Source organism: Pongo pygmaeus, chromosome 1 (assembly GCF_028885625.2).
Source record: "Pongo pygmaeus isolate AG05252 chromosome 1, NHGRI_mPonPyg2-v2.0_pri, whole genome shotgun sequence".
NCBI classification, from domain to species: Eukaryota; Metazoa; Chordata; class Mammalia; order Primates; family Hominidae; genus Pongo; species Pongo pygmaeus.
Genome location: NC_072373.2, coordinates 108,957,156 through 108,981,778, shown reverse-complemented (window position 1 = coordinate 108,981,778; position 24,623 = coordinate 108,957,156). Strand labels below are relative to the sequence as shown.

At 42.9% G+C, this 24,623-nt stretch overlaps 2 protein-coding genes across 5 annotated transcripts in view; one reads left to right on the top strand and one right to left on the bottom strand.

The window, feature by feature from the left end:
- LOC129015142 (neuroblastoma breakpoint family member 11-like) overlaps window positions 1–24,623 on the bottom strand; it is a 2,260,169-nt gene that overhangs the window by 227,533 nt on the left and 2,008,013 nt on the right.
- Window positions 4,795–24,409, top strand: CD160 (CD160 molecule). Of its 4 annotated transcripts, XM_054453281.2 has the most exons (5): window positions 7,918–10,215; window positions 13,529–13,673; window positions 15,997–16,323; window positions 21,278–21,415; window positions 23,740–24,409. In XM_054453281.2, exons 2-5 carry the CDS (start codon window positions 13,601–13,603, stop codon window positions 23,745–23,747), a joined length of 546 nt encoding a protein of 181 aa, XP_054309256.1. In that variant the 5' UTR covers window positions 7,918–10,215; window positions 13,529–13,600; the 3' UTR covers window positions 23,748–24,409. The 4 variants fall into 4 exon arrangements, with proteins under 4 accessions (XP_054309247.1, XP_054309256.1, XP_054309241.1 ...); XM_054453272.1 differs by lacking the exons at window positions 7,918–10,215; window positions 23,740–24,409 and adding an exon at window positions 4,795–4,882 and having other exon boundaries at window positions 21,278–21,582; XM_054453266.2 differs by lacking the exon at window positions 23,740–24,409 and having other exon boundaries at window positions 21,278–21,582.

The window sequence follows — 24,623 nt, the reverse complement described above, 5'->3', positions numbered from 1 at the left end:
CAGGGGCTGAAATGCCTGCACAGCTTTGCTGTATGTGCCTCTGGCTCTGAGGCTTGGTTTCCTTCCAGAAAACTGTTGGCTGTGCTAGGTGTCAGTTCACCCTTCTCCAGGGGAGAAGCTGGGCCTCACACCAGCCCCTGGAGCCTCGAATGTGCTTCCTCACAGCCACTGGGGCTGTTCATCAACCATCACAGTAGGCCCTGAACTGGGCCAAGGTCAGAGTTACTCTCCCTTACCCACGCTCCCCAAACTCACACATGCTAAGCAACAAGGGGAAATGTGACAGGAGAATGAGCTCTACTCTTTACATGCAGGTGTAGCCTCTGGCACCTTCATGGCCTGGAAGTCTAACACAGCCCAGTGAAATGTAGAAATAGCTACAAAGCTAAAGTGACCTTTGGCTGCAGTGAACACACGAGACTTGGACTAAGCCGAGGCAGGTAGCAGGTCTGAGCCATGTATCTGACAAGGGAGACTGACAAACTGGACTCTGTTCAGAGAAGAGGGGAAAGGACAAACAAAATATTGGAACCATGAAAGCATTGAAATAATTATAAGAAATAATTGCAGGAGCTGGGGATATTTAGCCTAGAAAGGAGAAACTTTAGAATCATTAACTTTTTTCAGAGATTTGATAGACTCCCAAGTAGAAAGGAAAACTAGGTAATGCTAGCCAGGTGCGGTGGCTCACGCCTGTAATCCCAGCACTTTGGCAGGCTGAGGCAGGTGGATTGCCTAAAGTCAGGAGTTTGAGACCAGCCTGACCAACATGGTGAAACCCCTTCTCTACTAAAAAATACAAAAAATTAGTTGGGCGTGGTAGCGGTAGCTGCAATCCCAGCTGCTCAGGAGGCTGAGGCATGAGAATCACTTGAACCCAGGAGATGGAGGTTGCAGTGAGCCAAGATTGTGCCACTGCACTCCAGCCTGAGCAACAGAGTGGGACTCTGTCTCAAAAAAAAAAAAAAAAAAAAAGAAAAAGAAAAAGAACACTAGGTAATGATACTAGCCCACACCTGAGTACTTTTATATGCCAAGCACCATGCCAATTGTTTTACACACTTTCTCATTTACTCTAAACAGCAGTTCTGTGATATAACTGCAATTATTATCCCCATTCCACAGTTGAGGAAAACACAGAAAAGTTGAATGACTTATCCAAGGTCACATAGTAAGTGGTGGAGTCAGGACATAAATCCAGGCAGTCTGCCTCATGTGCCTGAGACTTGCCTGCCATCCATAGACATTTCCCATGTGGGGCCCTCAGCAGACTTCATTGAAAGTTAAAGGCAGGCAGGACTGACAGCAGCACAAGGAAGAATTTTACTGGAAGTATTCCACAAGGATATTATGTGGATACTTTGGGTGGTAGTGAGCTGCAGAACAGTAGAGAGATTCAAGCAGAGGATGCAAGCAGTTCGCAAGGAGCATTACAGCAACAATAGCACCAGGGAACTTGTTAGGAATACAACTTCTTGGACCACCCCAACCCCTGCCCTGAGACCCTGAATCAGAAACTCTGCAGCTGGGCCCAGCCATCCGAATTGGTCAAAGATGCCCTGCTGGTGATGTTAATGCATGCTCAAGTTTGGGAAACACTGGCATGCAAGTGTCTGCACACTTCCAGGGACTAGAAGACTGCTGCAGTCTCTTCTGCTTCCAAAACCCCATAATTCTACAGAAGTAAGATGGAAATACAATTCAATGTCCACTCAGTTTTTCTTTGTCTTAATGTTGAGTACTTACTATTAGTATCTTGAAAACAATCTTATCACTTGCTAAATTGTGTAACTGGACTCATATACCTTAGACATTGAAAGGCCCACAGGATACATATTTGGGAAGTTGTGGATGACCAGGAGGCAGCCTATATTTCAGCCACCTCGTTGCTTCGCTGACTTCCAAACCAGCCCCATATGTCCCTGCTCCTTGCTGGTTCATACTGTTCCTCTACCCTTGCCTTTTGAAATCCTGCCTTCTTTCAAAGCTCAATTTAAATGTCACATTGTCCACACAGAGTGCCTAACACTGTCTGCGCCCACAGGGCAGTCTCCTTTTCTTCCTCCCAACCTCCCCTGCTTCCTGGGTTCTCTCTCACTTCTGGGGTACTTGTAGCTCTTGGTGCATTCTGCTTCTGCTTCATCTCACCGGGATGCAGGCCTCTCTCAACGGTGTGCTTGCCTTGAGAGCAGGCCCCATTCAGTCATCGTCAACCCCGCAGGGCCTGGCACACAATAACCTTGTGAGAAGTGACCAAAAGCAACGTTTGCAGAAAACTGTGCGTGCAACTGTTTGCAGGATGGACAGACACTACATGGCTGGTGAAAAGGAAGTGCGCTGCGATTCACTTTTGAGCCCTGAGGTCTTTGCAGAACTTTGAGGTTTTTTGCAATAACCAGTATGAATACATGTGTGTCAGCTAGTACTTAAGCGGCCCCAACCTCACTCACCCACAACTCTGGTTGCCTTTAACTTCTCTTCATGTTGCTAATAATCACTGTTTTACAGCTCTTGGATGATAGGGAATGCTGAGTGCTCTCAGAGCCAACCTTTGGAAGGTTCTCATAGACCCAAGGAGGGAGAAGTCTCCATTTTAGAGAGCAGAGAGGTCATCTGTTTGAACACTATCATAGAGACAGCAAATAAGGATACTGGGATAGCAGAGACCAGGCCCAGTTTAGCAGTTTATGCCTGTGGGACCCGATATCCTGTGAGCTGTGGTGGACTGGTCCCGTGACGAGGATGATGGTGAGACACTCCTCTTCCCAACATGGGTTCCCAACCCCCAGGCTCCCAGAATGGACTCATTCTGCAGTGAAAGCTAACGCTTTGATGGAGTGAAGAAGTATTTCTTTTTTTGTTTTGTTTTTAGAGACACAGTCTCACTCTGTCATCCAGGCTGGAGTGCAGTGGCGCAATCACGGTTCACTGCAAGTTCGGCCTCCTGGGTTCACACCATTCTCCTGCCTCAGCCTCCCCAGTAGCTGGGACTACAGGCACCCGCCACCATGCCCGGCTAATTTTTGTATTTTTAGTAGAGACAGGTTTCACTGTGTTAGCCAGGATGGTCTCAATCTCCTGATCTCGTGATCCACCCGCCTCAGCCTCCCAAAGTGCTGGGATTACAGGCATGAGCTACCATACCCGGCTTGGAGTGAAGAAATATTTCTAATATCTGTCTCATCTGATGATGGCTTCAGTGGAGCCATCTGGGAGTTCTCAAACCCCAGAGCACCCTACTGTTTTTAGGACCACAGAGTATTACAATAACAGGAATAACAAGGAAAAGAGAGGCTCTAAACTAGTCATGAAAAATTTTCCCCCACCCTCCCTCCACCCTTGAATTCCTGGGTAGCCTGGCACTGGGTGGCAATCATGATAGGTGTTCCTCCAGGATCATGGGGCTTCCTGGTGTGCTGTGCCCTTTGGCACAGGGCCTGGCCCAGCCTTGCAGGACTTAGAGCCCAGTACTTCTAATTCTCAGACTAATGTTCCTGCCATCTAAGGGCACAACCCTAGAATTTAGGAACAATCGTAATCTCCCAAGCCATCACTGACCAAGGAAGAACAGAACAGAATAGAAATGGATGGGAAGCTGGGAGTGGTGGTTCAGGCCTGTAATCCCAGCACTTTGGGAGGCCAAGGCCAGAGGATTGAGCCCAGGAGTTCAAGAGCAGGCAGGGCAGCATAGGGAGACCTCATCCATACAAATCATTTTTAAAGTTATCAACTGAGCATTGTGGCTCACACCTGTAATCCCAGCACTTTGGGAGGCCAAGGCAGGCAGATCACTTGAGGTCAGGAGTTCAAGACCAGCCTGGCCAACATGATGAAACTCTGTCTCTACTAAAAATACAAAAATTAGTCCAGCATGGTGGCAGGCTCTCATAATCCCAGCTACTCGGAAGGTTGAGGCAGGAGCATCACTTGAGCCCAGGAGGCGGAGGTTACAATGAGCTGAGATCACACCACTGTACTCCAGCCTGTGTGACACAGCGAGACTCCATCTCAAAATAAATAAATAAAAAGTTATCCAGGTGTGGTGGTGTGCACCTGTGGTCCTAGCTGCTTGAGGGGCTGAGGTGGGAAGATCACTCAAGCCCAGGAGGTTAAGGTTGCAGTGAGCCATGATTGCCCCACTGCACTCCAGCCTTGGTGACAGAGCAAGATCCTGTCTCAAAAAAAAGGAAAGAAAGAAAAAAAAGAAAAAAAATGGGTGGGTGGGAAGATAAGGTCAGTCATTCATCCTCCCCCCCACCACAACAGGACCATTTTGGTGCCTCCACTCGTTGCCTCCCCTGCTCACTACCGCCCTCACCCAAGCCTTCTTGACAGCTCCCTGCCCTTCTTCCCTTTCAGCCTGGAGCAGCTGTGTTCTCTGTCCTACTTCTAACCAAAACCTACTCTCAGGAGAACACTTGGTACCTTTCTTTATACTTGAGAGGACATTCTGTCCTTTTATCTTCTAGTTATTCTATCATCAGTCCTTTCCTTATTATGAATTAGCAAATACAAAATCTTTGTTCCCCAGGGTAAAGAAAAGAATTTTAAGAAGTGGTTTTTCTCAGCCCCCTCAGCACCCTAGTCTATTTCTAACACCAAAAAGACAAAACAAGGGAGAGGAAAGGAGAAGGAGATGGAGGACCAGTTGCAGGAGAGAAGGGAGGAAAAAAATCCACAGTGGGGGTGGCGGAAGATCTATGACTGCTAACAACCCATTCTGTGGTTTTCAAAGAGTGAATATAACAGCTATGAAAGTGTGAGCAATGACGAAACTGGAGAGATAGGGTTTTAACAAGATGCAAGAACAATCCGAGGACTGAGAGCCATTTCAACGTGAGCCCCCAGTCTGAGAACAGGAAAGAAGAACTTCTGTCTTGAGGTAAAAGGGCCTGCTGGGGACCTGGGGTCCAGGCGAAGGGATGGGATGGTTGACAGAACTGCTCAGGTGAGGACAGGCTTCCCATGAGGTCCCTGAGAAACCTGCCTTTTGGAGGGAAATGTCCTCTGCCCTCTGGAGCCTGGGGAGAAGGTTATTTCTGCCCACCAGACCAGCATGCTCGCTTTTCTTCCATGGGCACTCAGGGATCCTGGCCCCATTCTGACATTCCTCAAATGGAGGAATTCCTCAAATTACCAGAGGAAAGTTACCAAAGTTTAGATCTGCTGGAGCTCTTCAAGGCTTGACCTGAGACAAGCCGGGAGGTGCCACGGGGCTTGGAGCTGGCCCTGTGAGGCACCTCTGGGGGAAGTTCATGTCCTAGGTAGTTCATGTCATGGACCTCTTGGAGGTCCGTGAATAGATTTATTCATAGGATTTGTGAATTGGGAGAAAAATACATCTTTATTTTCACTAATCTTTAATTGAAAGTCAGCACTTGCTTCAGTTATGAATGTAGACAATGAACCACAATAGAATTTGCCATCAATAGAAAACACAAATATTTTCAAATCTCATTACAGTTGTTATAGATTTCTCCAAATGTCTTAATGCTCAGCACTACTACAGAATTACAACAGTTGTTATGCTGATGCCAGATTTAAAGAAGCATATGTACTGCTCTACCATACATTCTTCTAATGTTTTGACAACTGTCTTGTCATAATATGTTTCCTTTATTATCCCATGTACCTTATTAATTTTTAAATGTTATTCTGAGAAGGGACTTCATATGCCTTCCCAAACCACCAAAGAGGTCCATGGCGCCTTTATGTCAGGCACCTGCTTTGGTGTGTTGAGCAGGAAGCCTGAGATCTCAGACAAGAGCTTCAATGGGCCCCCAGCCCAAACCTCTGTTTACTAACAAGCCTGGTTCTACTTTAAGGCAGTTGGGGTTGTGGAGATTGAAAAAGAAGCCCCTTCACAGCTGCAAATGAGATCTTTCTGGGCATCTTTTTCAGTGTTGTGGGAGATCTGTATACAGAGGTATTTGTGGAGCTCAGAGCTGACCTTCCAGCTCCTATGAGAGGTTAGATCCGGGCTCCGGTGGCAGAGGAAATGGAGTCTCTTCCTTGCCATCTTGTCCCCACCCTCCCCAGAAAACCTCTGGCAAAGCTTTATGTGTCATCTAACCGTCACCACATTCCTATGAGGGAGCTTTAAACACAATAGGAATGTGAAGCTGAGTGAGGTCCAGCAATGTGCTGGTGACACAAAGCTTGGATTTGAACCCAGGAGTCCACAAAACTCCAGGACCCCCTCCGAAGGTGCGGGAGGGAAGAGTTTCCCGCCGTCTGTGAGCTGTCGCCTGAGAGAGGCACTGGGCCCTGGGGCCACCAACGCAGCTCAGGAGCCTCGGGGAAGATCAAAGATGAGGATGCCAACTCCACGGGCACCCTCCCCCCTGCCCGCGCTGGGGCTCACAACGTTTTAAGAGGGGAGACCCGCCCCTGGCGTGTAGTGGGCCCGGAAAATTCCCAGACTTCTCACGACCACCCGCTCTCCCCCTACTGAGGGCCAGGTGCCGCTCTAGTACACGCTGCGTCCCCAGGACCCACCAGGCCCAACTTTGCACCCCATCATCTCCCCTCCTAGTTTAGACTTTCCCTGGCTAGCCCCCATGCTCGCTGGATGGCCCATGGCTGGAGTGACGCGGGCCAACGCGGGGCAGGTTGGGGGTCACTCGGCTTTGGCTGAAAGGCAGCGCCCTCTAGCGGCCAGAGTGCGAAATCAGCGCCGCCGGCTCCGCGCTGCCCGGCCTGCATCACACCAGGGTGCTCCCCTCCTGGGCACCAAGGTCATTTCCCAGAGCATCCTTGCCCAGTGACCCCGCCGCCCCCCAGCGCTGGTGAGGGTCCCACAACAGACTTGCATGCTCTTCTTCAACTCGGCCCTAGGCACCGCGAAGCCTGGCCACTCCAGCGGAGTGACCAGCTGCATCAGCCCCTCCGAGCCTGTCCGCCTGTCCTCTCTCTCCTTGGAAGCGGTCCCTACCCTGCGCCCCTCCCATCCCGCTGCACCAGTCCCTTAGGAAACACGCCTAGAGAAGGGACACGACCTTGTCAACATTCCATAGCTACCTAGTGCGGAGCAAGGACTGGAAGCCAGATCTCCTCGGCCCATTCCCCACCTTAATTCACCCACCGTTCTTTAGTCACCAGCTCCCCAGAGCCCACAAACATCTATGAAGGCCTAACTTCATTGCCATCTTGCAGCCTTTCCACATCCCTCATCCAGAATTTCTCCTTTGCTGCCCCTTGACACTTTATGACCTTATTACTGTTCTTAGTACAGTCATTCTTGTGTTAACAGCTGTTCGTGAATGGATGAGTGGCTGTGAGGAGATGGACAAAGGGGACTCCAAGAGAAAGACTCTCATAACTTGGGTTAGAGTCCTGCTCCACAACTTAGGAGCTGTGATTTTAAGCAAGTCACAAGGCCTCTCCAAGCCTCTATATGCTTCGTACAAATAATAAATTTTTAAAAATAATAATGGCTTAGTGTTTTATAAGGACTAAACACAGTCTTGCAGGTAGATGTGCCTGGAACACTGTCCATTGATTCCAATATAAGAAAGCATACAAATAATCATAGCTATCATTTATTGAGCCCTTACTCTCTGCCAGGCACTATGCTAAGTAGTTTACATAGGTGACCTCATTTGACCCTCACAACCCTAGGAAGAGAATATTTTGTCACCATTTTATAGGTCATTAAGAGATTAAGAAACTTGCCCAATATTACACAGATAGTAAGTCTCAAAGCCAGATCTGAAACATCCTGGTCTGACCCTAGAGACCATTTAACCACTAAAATGTCTGCCTCTGCTGTGTTAGTGATCTCTCTGTGCCCCATGGTGCCTGACACATTATAGATGCTCCGTGTTTCTGAAATATGTCTATTTATTAAAGGCTGAGCATAGTGCCTGGCCCAGGAGCCTAAGAAACTTGACCAAGTCATGCAACTATTAATTTTTTTTTGTTTTTATTTTTGTTTTTTCGAGACAGAGTCTTGCTCTGTCACCCACGCTGGAGTGCAGTGGCGCGATCTCGGCTCACTACAAGCTCCGCCTCTTGGGCTCACGCCATTCTCCTGCCTCAGCCTCCCGAGTAGCTGGGACTACAGGCGCCCGCCACCACGCCCGGCTAATTTTTTGTTTTTTTTTTAGTAGAGATGGGGTTTCACCGTGTTAGCCAGGATGGTCTCGATCTCCTGACCTCGTGATCTGCCCACCTCGGCCTCCCAAAGTGCTGGGATTACAGGCGTTGAGACACCGCGCCCGGCGCCACTATTAGGTTTTAGGACCAGGATTTGAACACAAACACTCTGGCTCTAGAGTCTATGCTTTTTAACCATAATTCTGGGCTGAATGAATAATTGCAATCCTTCTTTATCTTCCTCTTTGAATAAAATGATGCTTTGTCACTTAATATTCCATGTTTCAAGAGTCACCAGGACATTCTGGTGTAGCATGAAGGTATGATAACACAGGAGAAGGAACAAGGAGAGGTCAAGGCTAGGAAAGAACATTGGGGCCATACCATGAGCTGCTGCTGGGATGTTTTATTAGGATTGTGACAAATGTATAGATAAGTACAGAAGAAATTAACAATCGTCTCTACTTAGATTTTCTTTTATGTTCCTTAATAGTACCGTATAGTTTTTATCCTATAGGTCCTATTCGGAATGTTGTTACATTTTTCTGGACATTTGATGGGTTTTTTTTGTTGCTATAATGAATGGAACTTTTTCTTCCACCATATTTTCTGACTAATAATTATATCTAGGAAAATTTTTAATCTTATGTATTAATAAGTACCTTATCATATTTATATACACTAATTTAGTTTATTATTTTATACAAATTATAATTACATAACATTCTATTCTGTGGATCTGCAATAATTTATTCAACCATTCTCACCAGTGGGTCTTCACCTGTTTCCTTTTTTTGTGGGGGCAGGAAGGTGACGAAGTTTTGCTCTGTTGCCCAGGCTGGAGTGCAGTGGCGTGATCTTGGCTCACTGCAATCTCTGCCTCCCAGGTTCAAGCAATTATCCTGCCTCAGCCTCCTGAGTAGCTGGGATCACAGGCACCTGCTACAACACCCAGCTAATTTTTGCATTTTTAGTAGAGCCAGGGTTTCACCATGTGGGCCAGGCTGGTCTCGAACTCCTGACCTCAGGTGATCCGCACGCCTCCCAAAGTGCTGGGATTACAGGTGTGAGCCACCACACCTGGCCTTCACCTGTTCCTATTTTTTTGGTATTATAAACAATGCTGCAGTGAATATCCTTGTACATATATACTAGCACACTCATGCTTTTATTTCTGTACGCTATAGCCAAAGGGACAGGGTATGTGCATTTGAAATGTTAATATATAATGAGTATTCCCCCAAAGCTCCATAACAATGTATAGTTCTACCTAGAGTGAATGATTGCACATATTTCTTCTTACCCTTACCAAAATTTGATTTATTTTAAATTTTTGTTCATTTAACAGGTGGTAATTCTGAAATTCTGAACTCTGAATTTTTAATTTGTACTTCCCTGAATACTTGTAAAACTGAAAAACTTTTTATTGCATTTCGTCTTTTGTGAACTGCCTATTCAGATACTCTATCTTTTATTGTTTCTAATAATTCTTAATTAAGTTTTTTGGGTTTTCCAGATGTATGTTATATCACATATAAATAGTAATAAATTTGCCTTAAGATTTCCAATATTTATACCCTTTGCTTTATTTTCTTGTCTAAATATAATGGCAAACACTTTCAGAACAATGTGAAATAACAGAAATAACAGGAAGCATCTCTGCCTTGCTCCTAATATTAATAGAAATTATCCCATATTTTACCATTAAATATGATGCTGAAATTTTATCTGAGATATACATTTCTCCATTAAATTGAATAGTATTCATCCATTACCATTTTACTTAGGATTTTAGTGGGAATTAATGTAAGATGTTATCAGAAGGTAATATTGACTTTCTTTTTTGATCCAGTAGTATGTTAATTAATAGATTTCCTAATATTAAATCATCCAAGAATTTCTAAAAATGAAACCTTATTCCATTTGTCATGGTGTGTTATATTTTTAATATCTTGTAGGATTGTTTAATTTTTGTGTGTGTGTAATTTTTGATTTTGGTTTTCTTGAGACAGGGTCTCACTGTCAACCAGGCCAGAGTGCAGTGAAGATCATACCTCACTGCATCCGTGAACTCCCGGGCTCCTCCCACCTAAGTTTCTTGAGTAGCTGGGACTTCAGGTATGCACCACCACACCTGGCTAATTTTTGTATTTTTTGTAAAGACATGGTCTCACTTTGCTGCCCAGGCTGGTCTCAAACTCCTGGGCTCAAGTGATCCTCCCACCTCGGCCTCCTAAAGGGTTGGGATTACAGACGTGAGCCACCGCAACTGGGCCTTTCAATTTTTAAAAATTTAAATAAAATATTATAAAACAGAATACAGCAGCATATGAAAAGAACAACATACTAGGCCGGGCACGGTGGTTCACACCTGTAATCCCAGCACTTTGGGAGGCCAAGGTGGGTGGATCACAAGGTTAGGAGTTCAAGATCACCCTGGCCAAGAAGGTGAAATCCCGTCTCTACTAAAAATACAAAAATTAGCCTAGCGCAGTGGCAAGCGCCTGTAATCCCAGGTACTCGGGAGGCTGAGGCAGGAGAATCGCTTGAACCTGGGAGGTGGAGGTTGCAGTGAGCCGAGATTGCGCCACTGCACTCCAGCCTGGGCAACAGAGTGAGACTCTGTCTCAAAAGAAAAGAATAACATACTATGACCAAATGGCTTCAGTTTTTGTTTGTTTGTCTGGGACTGCAAAGATGTATCAATTTTAGGAAATCTATTAATGTAGATCACCATCTTAATATATCTTAAAGAAAAATAATATCATTTTAGTTGATATTTAAAGGCAATTAATAAAACATTCACATCCATCCTTGACATTTTAAAACTCTTAATAAAATAGAAATAAATGTATATTCCTTAACAAATACATCTCATTCTCAAAGCTACTATAATACTTAATAAGGAAACATTTAAGCATCCCCCATTAAACTTAGAAAAAAGACAGATTCATTATTACCATTATTATTTAATATTTTTTCTGGAGATATTAACCAACACAATTAGAAGAAAGAAATCAGAGATATAAAATAGAAAAAGAAGTAATTATCATTATTTACACATAATATGATTGCATAACTGGAAAATCCAAGAGAATCAACTGAAAAATGATAGAATTAAGGGAGGGGAGCTGGGTATGAAATTAATATCTAGTAAAACAAATAGCCTTTCATATATGAACAACAATGAAAAATTAAAAGATATAATGAATGATATAAAGAGACTGAAAAAATAAGTTAAAAGATACAATGAGTGGAAACAACAGATGCTGGCGAGGATATGGAGAAATAGGAATGCTTTTACACTGTTGATGGGAGTGTAAATTAGTTCAACCATTGTGGAAGACAGTGTGGGGATTCCTCAAGGATCTAGAACTAGAAATACCATTTGACCCAGCAATCTCATTACTGGGCATATACCCAAAGGATTATAAATCATTCTATGATAAAGATGCACAAGTATGTTTATTGTGGTACTATTCACAATAGCAAAGACTGGGAACCAACCCAAATGTCCATCAATGATAGACTGGATTAAGAAAATGTGGCACATATACACCATGGAACACTATGCAGCCATAAAAAACAATGAGTTCATGTCCTTTGCAGGGACATAGATGAAGCTGGAAACCATCATTCTAAGCAAACTATCACAAGGACAGGAAACCACACTGCATGTTCTCGCTCATAAGTAGGAGTTGAACAATGAGAACACATGGACACAGGGTGGGGAACATCACACACTGATGCCATTCTGGGGGTGGGGGCCCGGGGGAGGGATAGCATTAGGAGAAATACCTAATGTAAATGACAAGTTGATGGGTGCAGCAAACCAATATGGCACATGTACACCTATGTAACGAACCTGCACATTATGCACATGTACCCTAGAACTTAAAGTATATTAAAAAAAAAAGATATAATGGGTAAAAGATGACATTTTCAATAGTGAAAAAGAGTATGAATTACTCAAGAAACAAACTTAGCTAAGAAATGGACGAGGACTTTATGAAGAAAACTTCTATACATACCTGAGACACACATATTTGAAAAATGAATTATCACATTCTCGGATCAAAAGAATCAATGTCACAACAAATTCAGTTCTCCCTAAGTTAAAATATAAATTGAACATATCCCAATTTTAAAATACCAGTAGGACTTTTTCTTGGTGGTACACACAGTAGGAAGGGTGAGACTCGATGAGCTGATTATAAAAATCAGAAAAATAAATTTATAGAAAAATTATTGTTTTCCCCTTGTGAATTTTAAATGCTGTGAATGTAATTACCTCTTCAAAAGTTATAAACTACAAAACTTTAAATATATTTTAAAAACTTATACACACATAGAGAGGATTGTTTAAAATAAAAATGTATTTATTTTATATACATAATGGCAATTTGCCCTTTTTGACCTAATGATATATCATGAACATCCCTCCAGGCCCATATTTATAGAAGTATCTCATTCTTTTAATAATATATAATATTTTGTCACATAGATTAATTGAAACTTATTAAACCATTTCCCTATTGATGAAATTCAAGTGTTTGTTTTTCTTCAGTTTGTTTATTTTGAAACAGGAGTAATTTTTCTTAGGATTAGAAGATGTAACTATAAAAAGTAAAACAATAAAAATATTGAAAGAAAATTATAGCCTCAATTGGAGGGAAACTTTCCTAAACAATGCAGGAAACCCAGACAACTTAGAGGAAAAGATAGATATGTTGTATTTAGTTACATACAACGTAAACTTTCTTTCTGAAAAAAAGCATCATAAAAAAAGTGAAGAGATAAACAACAAATTGGGAGAAAGTATTTGCCTAAAAAAAATGGCAGATGGGTTAATATCTCTAATACGGAGAAAGTTCCTAAAAGTTAAGAAATGTAAAGAATATGAACACACAATTCATAGACAAGGGAATAATAATGACCAATAAGCATATGAAAAGATCCTCAACCTCACTAATCATGGAAATGCAACATAAAACAGATCTAATTTTTCATCTATCAGACTGGCAAAAATGTTAAAGTACAGATAATACCCAGAGCTGGCAAGGGCACGAGGAAATGTACACTATCAAGCATTCTTGGTGAACATCTGATTCTCAACAGCCTTTTTGGAGAGCAATCTGATTATAGTAGAAAAAAAGTTTTAATCCTCATATTCTTTGACCCAGCAATCCAATTTAACTTAAAAAAATATATATGAGAAAATAGCCTTTAGTGTCTCCCTGTGTCTCTCCCTCCCCGGCTCCCAGTGTATCTCACTTGGTTTACCGCCTCACTTCCCAGCCAGCTGGACTCTCATGCCCAAGCCCTCCTCTACCTCCATCATACTCTAGCCAATCAAAGCAAGAGCCTGGGATGGGAAGATGGTCTTGGAGCCCTGGAAGGCTTTGTCTAGTGGGTCCCCCTGTGCTTTCAGGAGACTGAAGCCAAGGATACCAGCAGAGCCAACATTTGCTTCAAGTTCCTGGGCCTGCTGACAGCGTGCAGGATGCTGTTGGAACCCGGCAGAGGCTGCTGCGCCCTGGCCATCCTGCTGGCAATTGTGGACATCCAGTCTGGTGGTAAGGATAGGCCCTAGAGCAGAGACAATCATGGGGAGGATCCTGGGCTTGTGGGAAGGGCTGGATCCCGTGATTTTCTCTGGTGGGGAAACAAAGGACTCTTTTTTTTTATTTTGAGGGAGTCTTGCTCTGTCACCCAGGCTGGAGTGCAGTGGCGCGATCTCGGCTCACTGCAACCTCCGCCTCCCAGGTTCAAGCAATTCTCATGGCTCAGCTTCCCAAGTAGCTGGGACTACATGCCACCACGCCCGGCTAATTTTTGTGTTTTTAGTAGAGACGGGGTTTCACCATATTGGTCAGGCTGGTCTCGAACTCTGCCTGACCTCAGGTGATCCTCAGGTGCCTGGCTGACTCACTCTCCTTGACATTAAGGAAAGGGTTAAAAATATATTGTCTTTTTCTTTTTCATTAGAACTGATACTACTGCCTCTCTATCAGACATTCTGTCTCTGCTATGTGTTTCAAAGAGCCTGGTAATCTGCGCCTCAACCTAAGATTCCTTTAGACTCTTATATACTATAAATTTGTGAAATCCAGGTTTGAGATCCAGATACTGCAATCTTCATTAACTTCAGCAGCTAGTTTAACCACTCTGTGCCTCAACTTGTGTATTTATAAACTGGGAACAGTAATACCCGTCTCTATGGCTATACTGAGGATTTGATATACAGAAAAGCACTCTAATAGAGACCCTATAGAAGTTCCAGCTGGAAAGTAGAAATAAAATATAAACCATTTTGGAGTTAATCAATGGCTGGGATTGCAGGTCTCCCTCAGATATGGGTCTTGGAAGACCCATATCTCTTACTCTTGTAAGAGAATGGCATTTAATATGTAGGGGGCAGCCTCCATCTCTGCCTCTTCACCATTTTCATGCGAGTGAATTTAGTTTACTGTGTATACCAAGGGGAGCCTTACAAGGAAAAGCAAGTCATAGCGGATCAAGCTGCCAAGGGAGTAGGGGAGGGAGCTGGCAGCCTCAGCATCTGCCGGATGAGTTTTTAGCAGAGAGCTGGATTTAACCAAGGTTGGGGTTTTGCAAGGATCCGTCACCGTAGGAGTAAAGCTAAGGGAGCTGAGGGTGGATATAAGGGAGAGATTATAATAATGGACTACAAAATATAAACTACAGAAGGAAGTGAAGTTTGAGGAGAGTGAGGGGCAGTACAAAGTTGGCAGGGCCAATGCATTGCAAAATTAGTTTAGAGACACCCATTGAGCCAAAACATCCTGGGTTAACCCAACTATTTTCTCCACTTCTGTATCCAGGTTACAGATTACTTACAGGGAAAATCAAGTGGGCAGATTGGCACCATCAGAGTCATGGTCTTTGGATACCAATGGTCCCTCAATAATTCGTCTGTTTCTCCAGTCCATTCTCACTCCATTTCCACACAGTGGCTGTTTTTAATCATCTCTGGTATTTCTGTGGTCTCTCTCATCCTATATTTCTTAGAAAAACTTTTACTCATCCTTCAAGTCTCAGCTCCAGCACTAACTTCACTGTGAAGTTTTCCTGATTCTTCAGACTCAGGAATCTCTAAGATTCCTCAATTATAATAACTGTGGAATTAAATTGTAATTTTTTGCTAATTTGTTTTTATATTAGGCTTTAAACTCTGAGAGTGGCCAGGCACGACTGTTCATGCCTGTAATCTCAGCAGTTAGAGGCAGGAGGGTTGCTTGATGCCTGGAGTTCAAGACTAGCCTGGACAACATAGTGAGAATCTGTCTCTACAAAATAAAAAATTAGCCAGGCATAGTGGTGCATACCTGTAGTGTTAGCTATTCAGAAGGCGGAAGCAGGAGGATTGCTTGAGCCCAGGAGTTCAAAGGTGCAGTGAGTTACGGTTGTGCCACTGCCCTCCAGCCTGAGTGACAGAGCAAGACCTTGTTTTAAAAAAGATTTTTTTTAATTAAAAATCCCCGGTCATCTAATGGTTAGGAAAAAAAAAAAGGTCTGACAGTGGGGCTCACGTCCTAGTCATCATAGCCCCAGCAGGGCTTGTCAGAGTGAATACCTAAACGTATTTGTTAAGTGGAGGAACAAATAAACCTATGAATTAATGGATGCTTTGGGCATATTATTTAGTCCCTTAATTTTCATTTTCCAGATGAATAAACTACTGCCCAAGGAGTTAGGTAACTTGCTTACAGTCACACAGCCATCAATAGAGCTGGAATTTGTATTTCCTGTCTGCCAGCACTACTGCCAGGTTCTGCTTCAGTCCTTCCTTGAAGACTTCTAATGATAAGAAGCAGTTACGGTGAAATTCACAGAATGCTACCTGATCTCTGGGTAATTCTTCCCTTTCCATTCCAGGATGCATTAACATCACCAGCTCAGCTTCCCAGGAAGGAACACGACTAAACTTAATCTGTACTGTGTGGCATAAGAAAGAAGAGGCTGAGGGATTTGTAGTGTTTTTGTGCAAGGACAGGTCTGGAGACTGTTCTCCTGAGACCAGTTTAAAACAGCTCAGACTTAAAAGGGATCCTGGGATAGATGGTGTTGGCGAAATATCATCTCAGTTGATTTTCACCATAAGCCAAGTCACACCGTCGCACAGTGGGACTTACCAGTGTTGTGCCAGAAGCCAGAAGTCAGGTATCCGCCTTCAGGGCCATTTTTTCTCCATTCTATTCACAGGTGAGTCTCTAATACTCCTAATGCCACCAGGTGGGACAGTGAGCAGGGTTGACAGCTGGAGATGTAACCAGATGGTTTGGATCCTGGAAAGGCAGTTTCCTTCTTCCTCAATCCTTTTCCAAAATCCCCATTGGCAGATGCTGCCTTTCTTCAAAGTGCACATATAAACATAATCTCATTTTGTCTTTAATTTTAAAACTCTTACTTGGGGTGGCCATCGAATTTTTACTGACAGGGAGATGGTGACACAGGGGTTGAAGAGACTTGTCCAGTGCTACTCACTGACTGGTGAAAGTAAAAACAGATAGAAATTAGGCCTCCTGGCCAGGCATGGTGGCTCATGCCTGTAATCCCAGCATTTTGGGAGGCCGAGGTGCGCAGATCACCCGAGGTCAGGAGTTCAAGACCAGCCTAGCCAACATGGAGAAACCCTGTCTCTACTAAAAATACAAAATTAGCCGGGTGTGGTGGCGCATGCCTGTAATCCCAGCTACTCAGGAGGCTGAGGCAAGAGAATCGCTTGAGCCTGGGAGGCGGAGGTTGCAGTGAGCCGAGATTGTGCCATTGCACTCTAGCTTGAGCAACTAGAGCGAAACTGTGTCTCAAAAAAATAAAAAAATAAAAAACAAGAAAAGAAAGAAATTAGGCCTCCTGATTCCCAATTCAGAACTCTCCCAGAAATGTGGCTATATTTCTAAATTCAGGCAGACAACGAGATTAGGTTTGAGATAATATGGGTATCTGTCTTAAGGAGCATTTAGTTGGAAGAAACAGAAACCAATTCAAAGTACCATAGATTAAACGAGGAAAAAATAAAGCAAAAAAGTACAGCTGGCCCTCATGAGTTCTAGCTCCTGGAATCGGAAACTAGAAAGGGGACAGGACGCAAAACAGTTACTGTTTCAAACTCTGAGGCAGCAAGGCCTCTGGCTTCTGCATCTGTCTTTCACTCTATGCATGCTCCCCCTGCTCCATTACTACTTTGGCATATTCTAAATATGGCCACTCCAGCCCCAGCTTTATGTGGCTTCCTTAAGTCAAATTGTGCCCAACAGAAAGTGTCTCTCTGTGTTCCTATATTCCCAGACAATAGAGCAAGCCTTCAAAATTCTGTGGGAAAAAAAAAAAGTTTACCTAGAATTATATATTCAGCCAAACTATAAACCAAATGTAAGGAAAGAAAAAAGACACTATCACGAGATGCAATGACTCAAAAAAATTTGCCTTCCATGTGATCTTTTCAAAGAAGCTACCAGAGGATGTGCTTCAGTAAAACAAGAAAGTGAATCCGTAAAGGGGATAAAATGAGATACAGGAAACAAGGAATGTAACAAGGAAGTTCTAGGCTGGACACAGTGGCTCATGCCTGTAATCCCAGCACTTTTGGAGGCCAAGGTGGGAGGATCACTTGAGCCCAGGAGTTACAGATCAGCCTGGGCAACACAGGGAGACACCATCTCTAGTGGAAAAGAAAAAAAAGAAAGGAAATTCTAGAATTAAAAAAGGGCAGTTAGTCCAGAAGAGAGCAAGAGAAAGAAGACTCTGGAAGGGAGATCTCTAGGAGGTAAAAATGGAATTGACAGATCATCTTTCTAAAAGCCCATTAAAGACCCGATAAAAGGATTAAAGAAATGGATATGGAAAACTCTGCCATTAAAAAAATAAAATCAGGCTCTAGAAAAAACTAAATTTTACAAAAGAAACATAGCACACAACTTGATTTTGCAAAAAATAACACAGAATCCAAATTATGTAAACATGACTAATTTAAATAAAATTTGTGGTACAATTATTTTTAGAAGAATGCAGAGAAGGAAAATGGGTGAAAGTATAATCCTCATCTACTATATTCTAGCACATCTTCATCTACTATAGCAGAAAGCCAATAGAAAATGTCTAAATTTTATCACTAGGAAGCAGCAATATGAGCATATTATTTAGGAATATAGTAAGACATCTCGAAGAGTTGACAGTGGTTGTCTCAGACAATAAGCCTAGGAGGATAAAAGGGCACTGCTATTATTCTCTATGAACTTTTACAACTATCTTACTTCTCCATGAACTTACAACTATCTTACTTTTTTTTTTTTTTCTTTTTCTTTGTTTTTTTGAGACAGACTCTCACCCTGTGGTCTGGGCTGGAGAGCAGTGGCGTGATCTCAGCTCACTGCAACCTCAACCTCCAAGGTTCAAGTGATTCTCCTGCCTCAGCCGCCCAAATAGCTGGGACTACAGGCACACGCCACCACTCCGCCGCTAATTTTTTTGTATTTTTAGTTGAGACGGGGTTTTGCCATGATGGCCAGGCTGGTCTCAAACTCCTGACCTCAGGTGATCTGTCCGCCTCAGCCTCCCAAAGTGCTGGGATTACAGGTGTGAGCCACCGTGCCTGGCCTATCTTACTTTTTAAGAAAAATAAGTATAAATTACCCACTCACCACCCTCCCCCCATGAAAAACTGGCCCAGAGCCTTTGAACAAATGTTTTTAATCACCTCCTATGGTTCCTAGTTAATTCAAATTTTCAACTTGTTTAGTTTGATTGACTTTGTTCCTTGTTTCCTGGTGTCTTCCTGTCTGATCTAGCTACAGCATTCAGCACTTCTGACTATTCCCTCCTTCATCAAACTGTCATCTCTAGTGGCTTCTGTGACTATACTCTCCTGGTTCTCTACCCGCCTGGCTGTTCTTTTGTCTTCTCTATTTTCTCCTCCCACCTCTCAAACATGAGTATTCCCCCAAGACTCACTTCTCACCCCTTCAGCCTTTTCTCTTTACTCTCTCTCCCTAGTTCTCACCTACCCATGATTTAAACCAGCACCTCCCTGCAACTGACCAGCAAATCAACTTCTCCAGCGTGAACCCCTTTCCTACGTTTTAATTAAACGTTTAAACTAAAAACTGTACTCCTAGCTCCTGGATGTCCCACCATTTCCTCAAACTCAGTATCAAAGCTATCCTCCTGAGACCCTATTTCTGTTCATGACTGAGTCAACTTTGGTTCCTCCTTTTTTCTTAACCCCCAATTCAGAGTTACTAAGTACTGCTGTTCTTCTGCACAGCAGTACTTAGTGGGGAAGAATAGCAGTACTTTGTTATTCCTTTTCTTCCAAAGGTGTTTTTCAGGTCATCACCTCACACTTAACATATTCCTATAGTCTCCTAACTAGTGAGTCCCTTGAGTTCAGCAACTGTGCCCTACTCACCTTTATATCTCCCACACCTACCACAGGGCCTAGCACTGAGCTGTTGCCTAATAAATGGTCCAGCACCTCTAAATACTGTTTCTGCCTCCAATCCATTCTACATACTACCACCAGCTTGTCTTTCCAAAATGCTATTTGTACATGCCACATCACTCAAAGTTTTAATGGCTTCTCACTATCTATGGGATAAAGTCTAAATTACGTTAGCCTGTCACTAGAGACTCTATAGCATTTCATTCTATTTATGTGAATACATTGCTTCAGTTAAACTGCACTAGTGGATACTCCTCTTTCATTCATCTAACAAATATGTATTGTGCATCCCAGGCCCAGCGCTAAGCCTTGGAGAACAGAATGAGGTACAACACAGTCCTTGCTCCTTATTACCTAAATCCTGTTCTCCTAATATATTATTTTAGTTGTGAAGATTCTCCCTAAGAAAGAATGTTTTTCTCATCTTCTCAGCATATTTAAGTATTAGAGTCAGTACATCTAGATGGTTCCCCAAATGTGGAAATTAGGTGCATTTTGGAAGGTTAAACTAGTTAAGAAGAGACAGGTAACAGATAATAAACAATGTCAGGGTGGGTGGTGGCTCACGCCTGTAATCCCAGCACTTCGGGAGGCTGAGGCTGGCAGATCACTTGAGATCAGGAGTTCGAGACAAGCCTGGCCAACATGGTGAAACCCTGTCTCTACTAAAAATACAAAAATTAGCTGAGTATGGTAGCACGCACCTGTAATCCCAGCTACTTGGGAGGGTGAGGCAGGAGAATCACTTGAACCTGGGAAGCAGAGGTTGCAGTGAGCCGAGATTGTGCCACTGCACTCTAGCCTGGGTGACAGAACCAGACTCTGTCTCAAAAAAAGAAATAATAAAATAAAATAAAAAACAATGTCTGCCATTTACTGAGTGCTTACTGTGGGCCAGGCATTGTGCTAAGTGATATTACATTATTTAATCTCCATGGTCTTTTGCGCTATTGTCCTGTGATAACTCAAGCTTGAAGATAATTTATGTTCATCCAACTAGTAAATGATGGATAAAAATCCAGATCTAGTCCAGGTGCAATGTCTCATGCCTGTAACCCCAGCACTTAGGGAGGCCAAGGCAGGTGCATCACTTGAACCCAGGAGTTCAAGACCAGCCTGGGCAACATAGTGAAAACCTGTCTCTACAAAAAATACAAAAATTGGTTGGGCATGGTGGCACATGCCTGTAGTCCCAGCTACTAGGGAAGCTGAGGTGGGAGGATCGATTGGGCTCGAGGCATGAGGCTGCAGTGAGCCATGATCATGCCACTACACTCTAGCTTGGATGACAGAGCAAGACCCTGTCTCAAAAAAACAAAAACAAAACAAACAAACAAAAAAAACCCAGATCTATTCCAAAAGGGCAAGATTTTAACTTATGCTAAATTGCTTGACCCACTCTAGAAAATGGGGCTATTTGGGGATACCCAAGTCCAAGGTGACTAAGCTGTTTCAGCTATCTCTGTGGCAAAACTTTAGAATTACTTTAAGATCTATCTGCATCTCTAGTGTCTGACACACAGGAGATTCTATACTTATTTATGACTGCTTAAGTACATCATCATTACCCACAATGTTAAAAATACTTATTTGGGCAACGAATTACAGCGGGAGTAATCCTTGGAGATGATAAAAGAGACGTTATGAGATGATGCAAAAGGAGGTACTGATGATTTCTGAAACCTTCCCCTGATCCATGATTCTCTTTTGAACCAGAGACAGGGAACTACACAGTGACGGGATTGAAACAAAGACAACACCTTGAGTTCAGCCATAATGAAGGCACTCTCAGTTCAGGCTTCCTACAAGAAAAGGTCTGGGTAATGCTGGTCACCAGCCTTGTGGCCCTTCAAGGTATGTCCAAAAGAGCCATAAGCACCCCAAACAATGAGGGTGCTATTATATTTCTGCCACCTTGGTTATTCTCCAGGAGGAGAAGGTTGGAAAGGAAGTCCAGAGGGAGAGAAAAATGTTACTCAAGCCCTGGCTATCCACAGGAAAGTTCAAACCAGTTTCACTGATCCAAAGGCACAAAGGAGGAAGACAGATAAATCAGACTTTTCAATGGGTAGGAGGTAAGACTCATTAGGAAAGGCCTATGAGAGAGGCAATTTAGTACAACTACCTCTACTCGCTGCATGAACAGAGGGCTACAAGTTGAAGCAACAGATTTTTGGCTATTAGAGGAAGAAAAGGCAAGAGACAGACTTGGTTTGGAGATGGGTTTTGAACAATGCAGCTCCTCAGCAAAGGCTGATGGCCAGATTGAGTATATTAAACACATGTAGCTGAGTCCTCTGAATGCCATTTACCAATATGGATTAGCATTTTCCCTATAACAAAAAGTGAAACTTCCAATAATTTGTCATAACGTTTTTGCATAACAAGCAACTGATTCAGGTTTTTGCCTGTCCTTGGCAATCTTAACTCCATTTTATTTAGGCATTCCTCAAATCAATAACTACCACTGTTTTGAGTGGCATCAGAATGTAGGCTCTATGTATGTAAGGACTTTGTCTTCTTTACCCCAACGAAAAGTCCCACACATATAGGAGGCTCTTAATAAATTTGTTAAAGAACCTGTACGATGAATCAGATGCTTTACACATGATGATTCTAACCTTATACAACCCTTGCAAGCAAACATCCCCTGGTTACCATCAGGAAACAGACACAAGGAAGTTAAATAGGGCCTGGTGTGGTGGCTCACGCCTGTAATCCCAGCACTTTGGGAGGCCGAGGCAGGCAGATCCCTTGAGCCTAGGAGTTTGAGGCCAGTCTGGGCAACACGGCGAAACCCCATCTATACAAAAAAATACAAAAATTAGTCAGGCATGGTGGCACACAACTGTAGTCCCAAGCTAAGGCACAAGGATCACCTGAGCCCAGGTTGGTTGAGGTTGCAGTGAGCCATGATCATGCCACTGTACTCCAGCCTGGGTGACAGGATGAGACACTTTCTCAAAGGAAAAAAAAAAAAGAGTGAAATGTTGCCCATCACAGCAATTAATACAGATCCTTCTCACTCTAAAACCTTACACTCAGTAATGATCTACTATACCTCTTACCTCCCTCACCACCCCATTCATTCTGAGATTGACTCCTCCCCTTTCCAGAAACAGGACTACCTAACCATTCCCTATTCCAGTCCCTTATTTGCAAGTCATCAAAAGAAAACAGAGATTTCAAAAACAGAGACCTTATCTGTAATCCTTGGTAAGGATCTTCCAAATTTAAGCCTATGCCAGTTTTCAGGAGGAAACATGAATATGAAACAGTCTGACCTTTAGACATAATTTTTTATTGACTTTAAATTCCCTTGGTTAGGCTACTGTAACCAGTAAAATACATTTTATTTTAGAATAAAAATTCTAAAGGGGAAATTGAGTCTAGCCATACAACCTACTACCAGTTACTATCTTTGATTCCCAAATCATCCTAGAGCAAAAAAAAAAAAAAAAAAAAATCATCTCTGGGCTTTTTTTCCTTTTCCACTCAGGTGAAGAGAATGAGCTTTTGAATCCAATTTTTCGTTTTCTCCTATATTCAAGTAGCTTTAAAGTTAACCAAAGGAAAAAACCAAAGCTCAATATTTGATTAAACAAGAAAATATACACTACTTAGCTTTCTTTTCTTTATCCTTCTTCCCCAACTCAAGGCTTAGTAGAATTATTGAAAGAGGCAGTATTCAGTAAAATAGTACACATGCTTTTTCAGGTCCAGAAACACCACTTAGATCAAGTTATCATGCTTACATGTGGGGAAAAGGAGGAGGGCGTTTCCTGGACCTCTGTGCCTCTCTCAGCTCATGAAACTAATTTCAGTGAATATCCTTGTCTTATCACTGCCAACAATTCAGAGCTATACGTGGAAAACCTACCTTCAACTTTTTGAGTGGCATCTATTGCTTCTTTGATTGTTCCTTCCAGCAAGGAGCGATCAAAGGCTAGCCCCCTTCCCACTCCCACCAGAATCAGATTTGCTCAAGATTACAACCCTAATTTAGTAATAAGACGCAATACATAAAATAGTTCCCACTTTCCTTTTCCAATCCCTTTACAGTCATGAGGGCCTATCAAGCACACATCTCAGGACAGGTCAGACTTTATTATATCAGGTATCTTGTTGCTATTCTAAGTTATAAGGCAGTAATACAAACTTTCTTTTTCTTTCCACAGCTTCGTAAGCCTTGTGCCAAAACTTTCTAAAACAGCTACAGCAAGATGAGTCTGACTCTGGCTTAGTATCTTTCTCATTACAACAGGCACAGAGAAGAATGCAACAGGGCACAGGGGAAGAGATGCTAAATATACCAAGAATCTGTGGAAATATAAGCTGGGGCAAATCAGTGTAATCCTTGACTTTGCTCCTCACCATCAGGGCAAACTTGCCTTCTTCCCTCCTAAGCTCCAGTAAATAAACAGAACAGCTTTCACCAAAGTGGCTAGTATAGTCCTTAAATATCGGATAAACATATGCGTTTTTGTACCCCAGAACAACTTTTCCTCCCTCTTCATCAACATAGTAAAATAAGTCAAGTCAAACAAAATGAGACCACCAAATTTTGGGGGAATAAATTTTTATTTAACACTGTAAAGGAAAGAGAGACAAAACAAGCAAAGATAGGTAGGACAGAAAGGAAGACAGCCAGACTCAGTGACTGACTTGGCACGAAAATGAGGAAATGCAGACAGACCTCAACACTCAACAACATCCACACAGCACTACTGGAGGAAGAGGAAGATTTGTGCAGACCAGGAGCACCACAGACTACAATTGCCCAGCTTCAACTAAATACTTGTTAACCTCTTTGGTCACTTCTCTTTTTAAATAAATGCCCATAGCGGTATTTGGAGTCTTTTCTTTTCTCCTAAATCCACAAACTCTATTCTTTCTCTTTGGACGATGACCTCTTGTCATAGTTAAGCAGAGAGTGGGCAGGATATTCCTGATAGGAGGAACTACATGAATAAAGGGGTAAGAGCACAGAAATTTAGCTACAGCTCCATGGTGAGCCATTAAAAGGAAAGAGACACTTTACCTGTGCTCCTTGGCAAGGACC

What these genes read in the sequence shown, in the direction of transcription:
- CD160 (XM_054453272.1), top strand. Translation starts at nt 13,601, where the DNA reads ATGCTGTTGGAACCCGGCAGAGGCTGCTGCGCCCTGGCCATCCTGCTG. An exon ending in TGTGGACATCCAGTCTGGTG is followed by an intron (nt 13,674 to 15,996) that starts GTAAGGATAGGC and finishes TTTCCATTCCAG; the next exon opens with GATGCATTAACATCACCAGC. An exon ending in TTTCTCCATTCTATTCACAG is followed by an intron (nt 16,324 to 21,277) that starts GTGAGTCTCTAA and finishes CTTTTGAACCAG; the next exon opens with AGACAGGGAACTACACAGTG.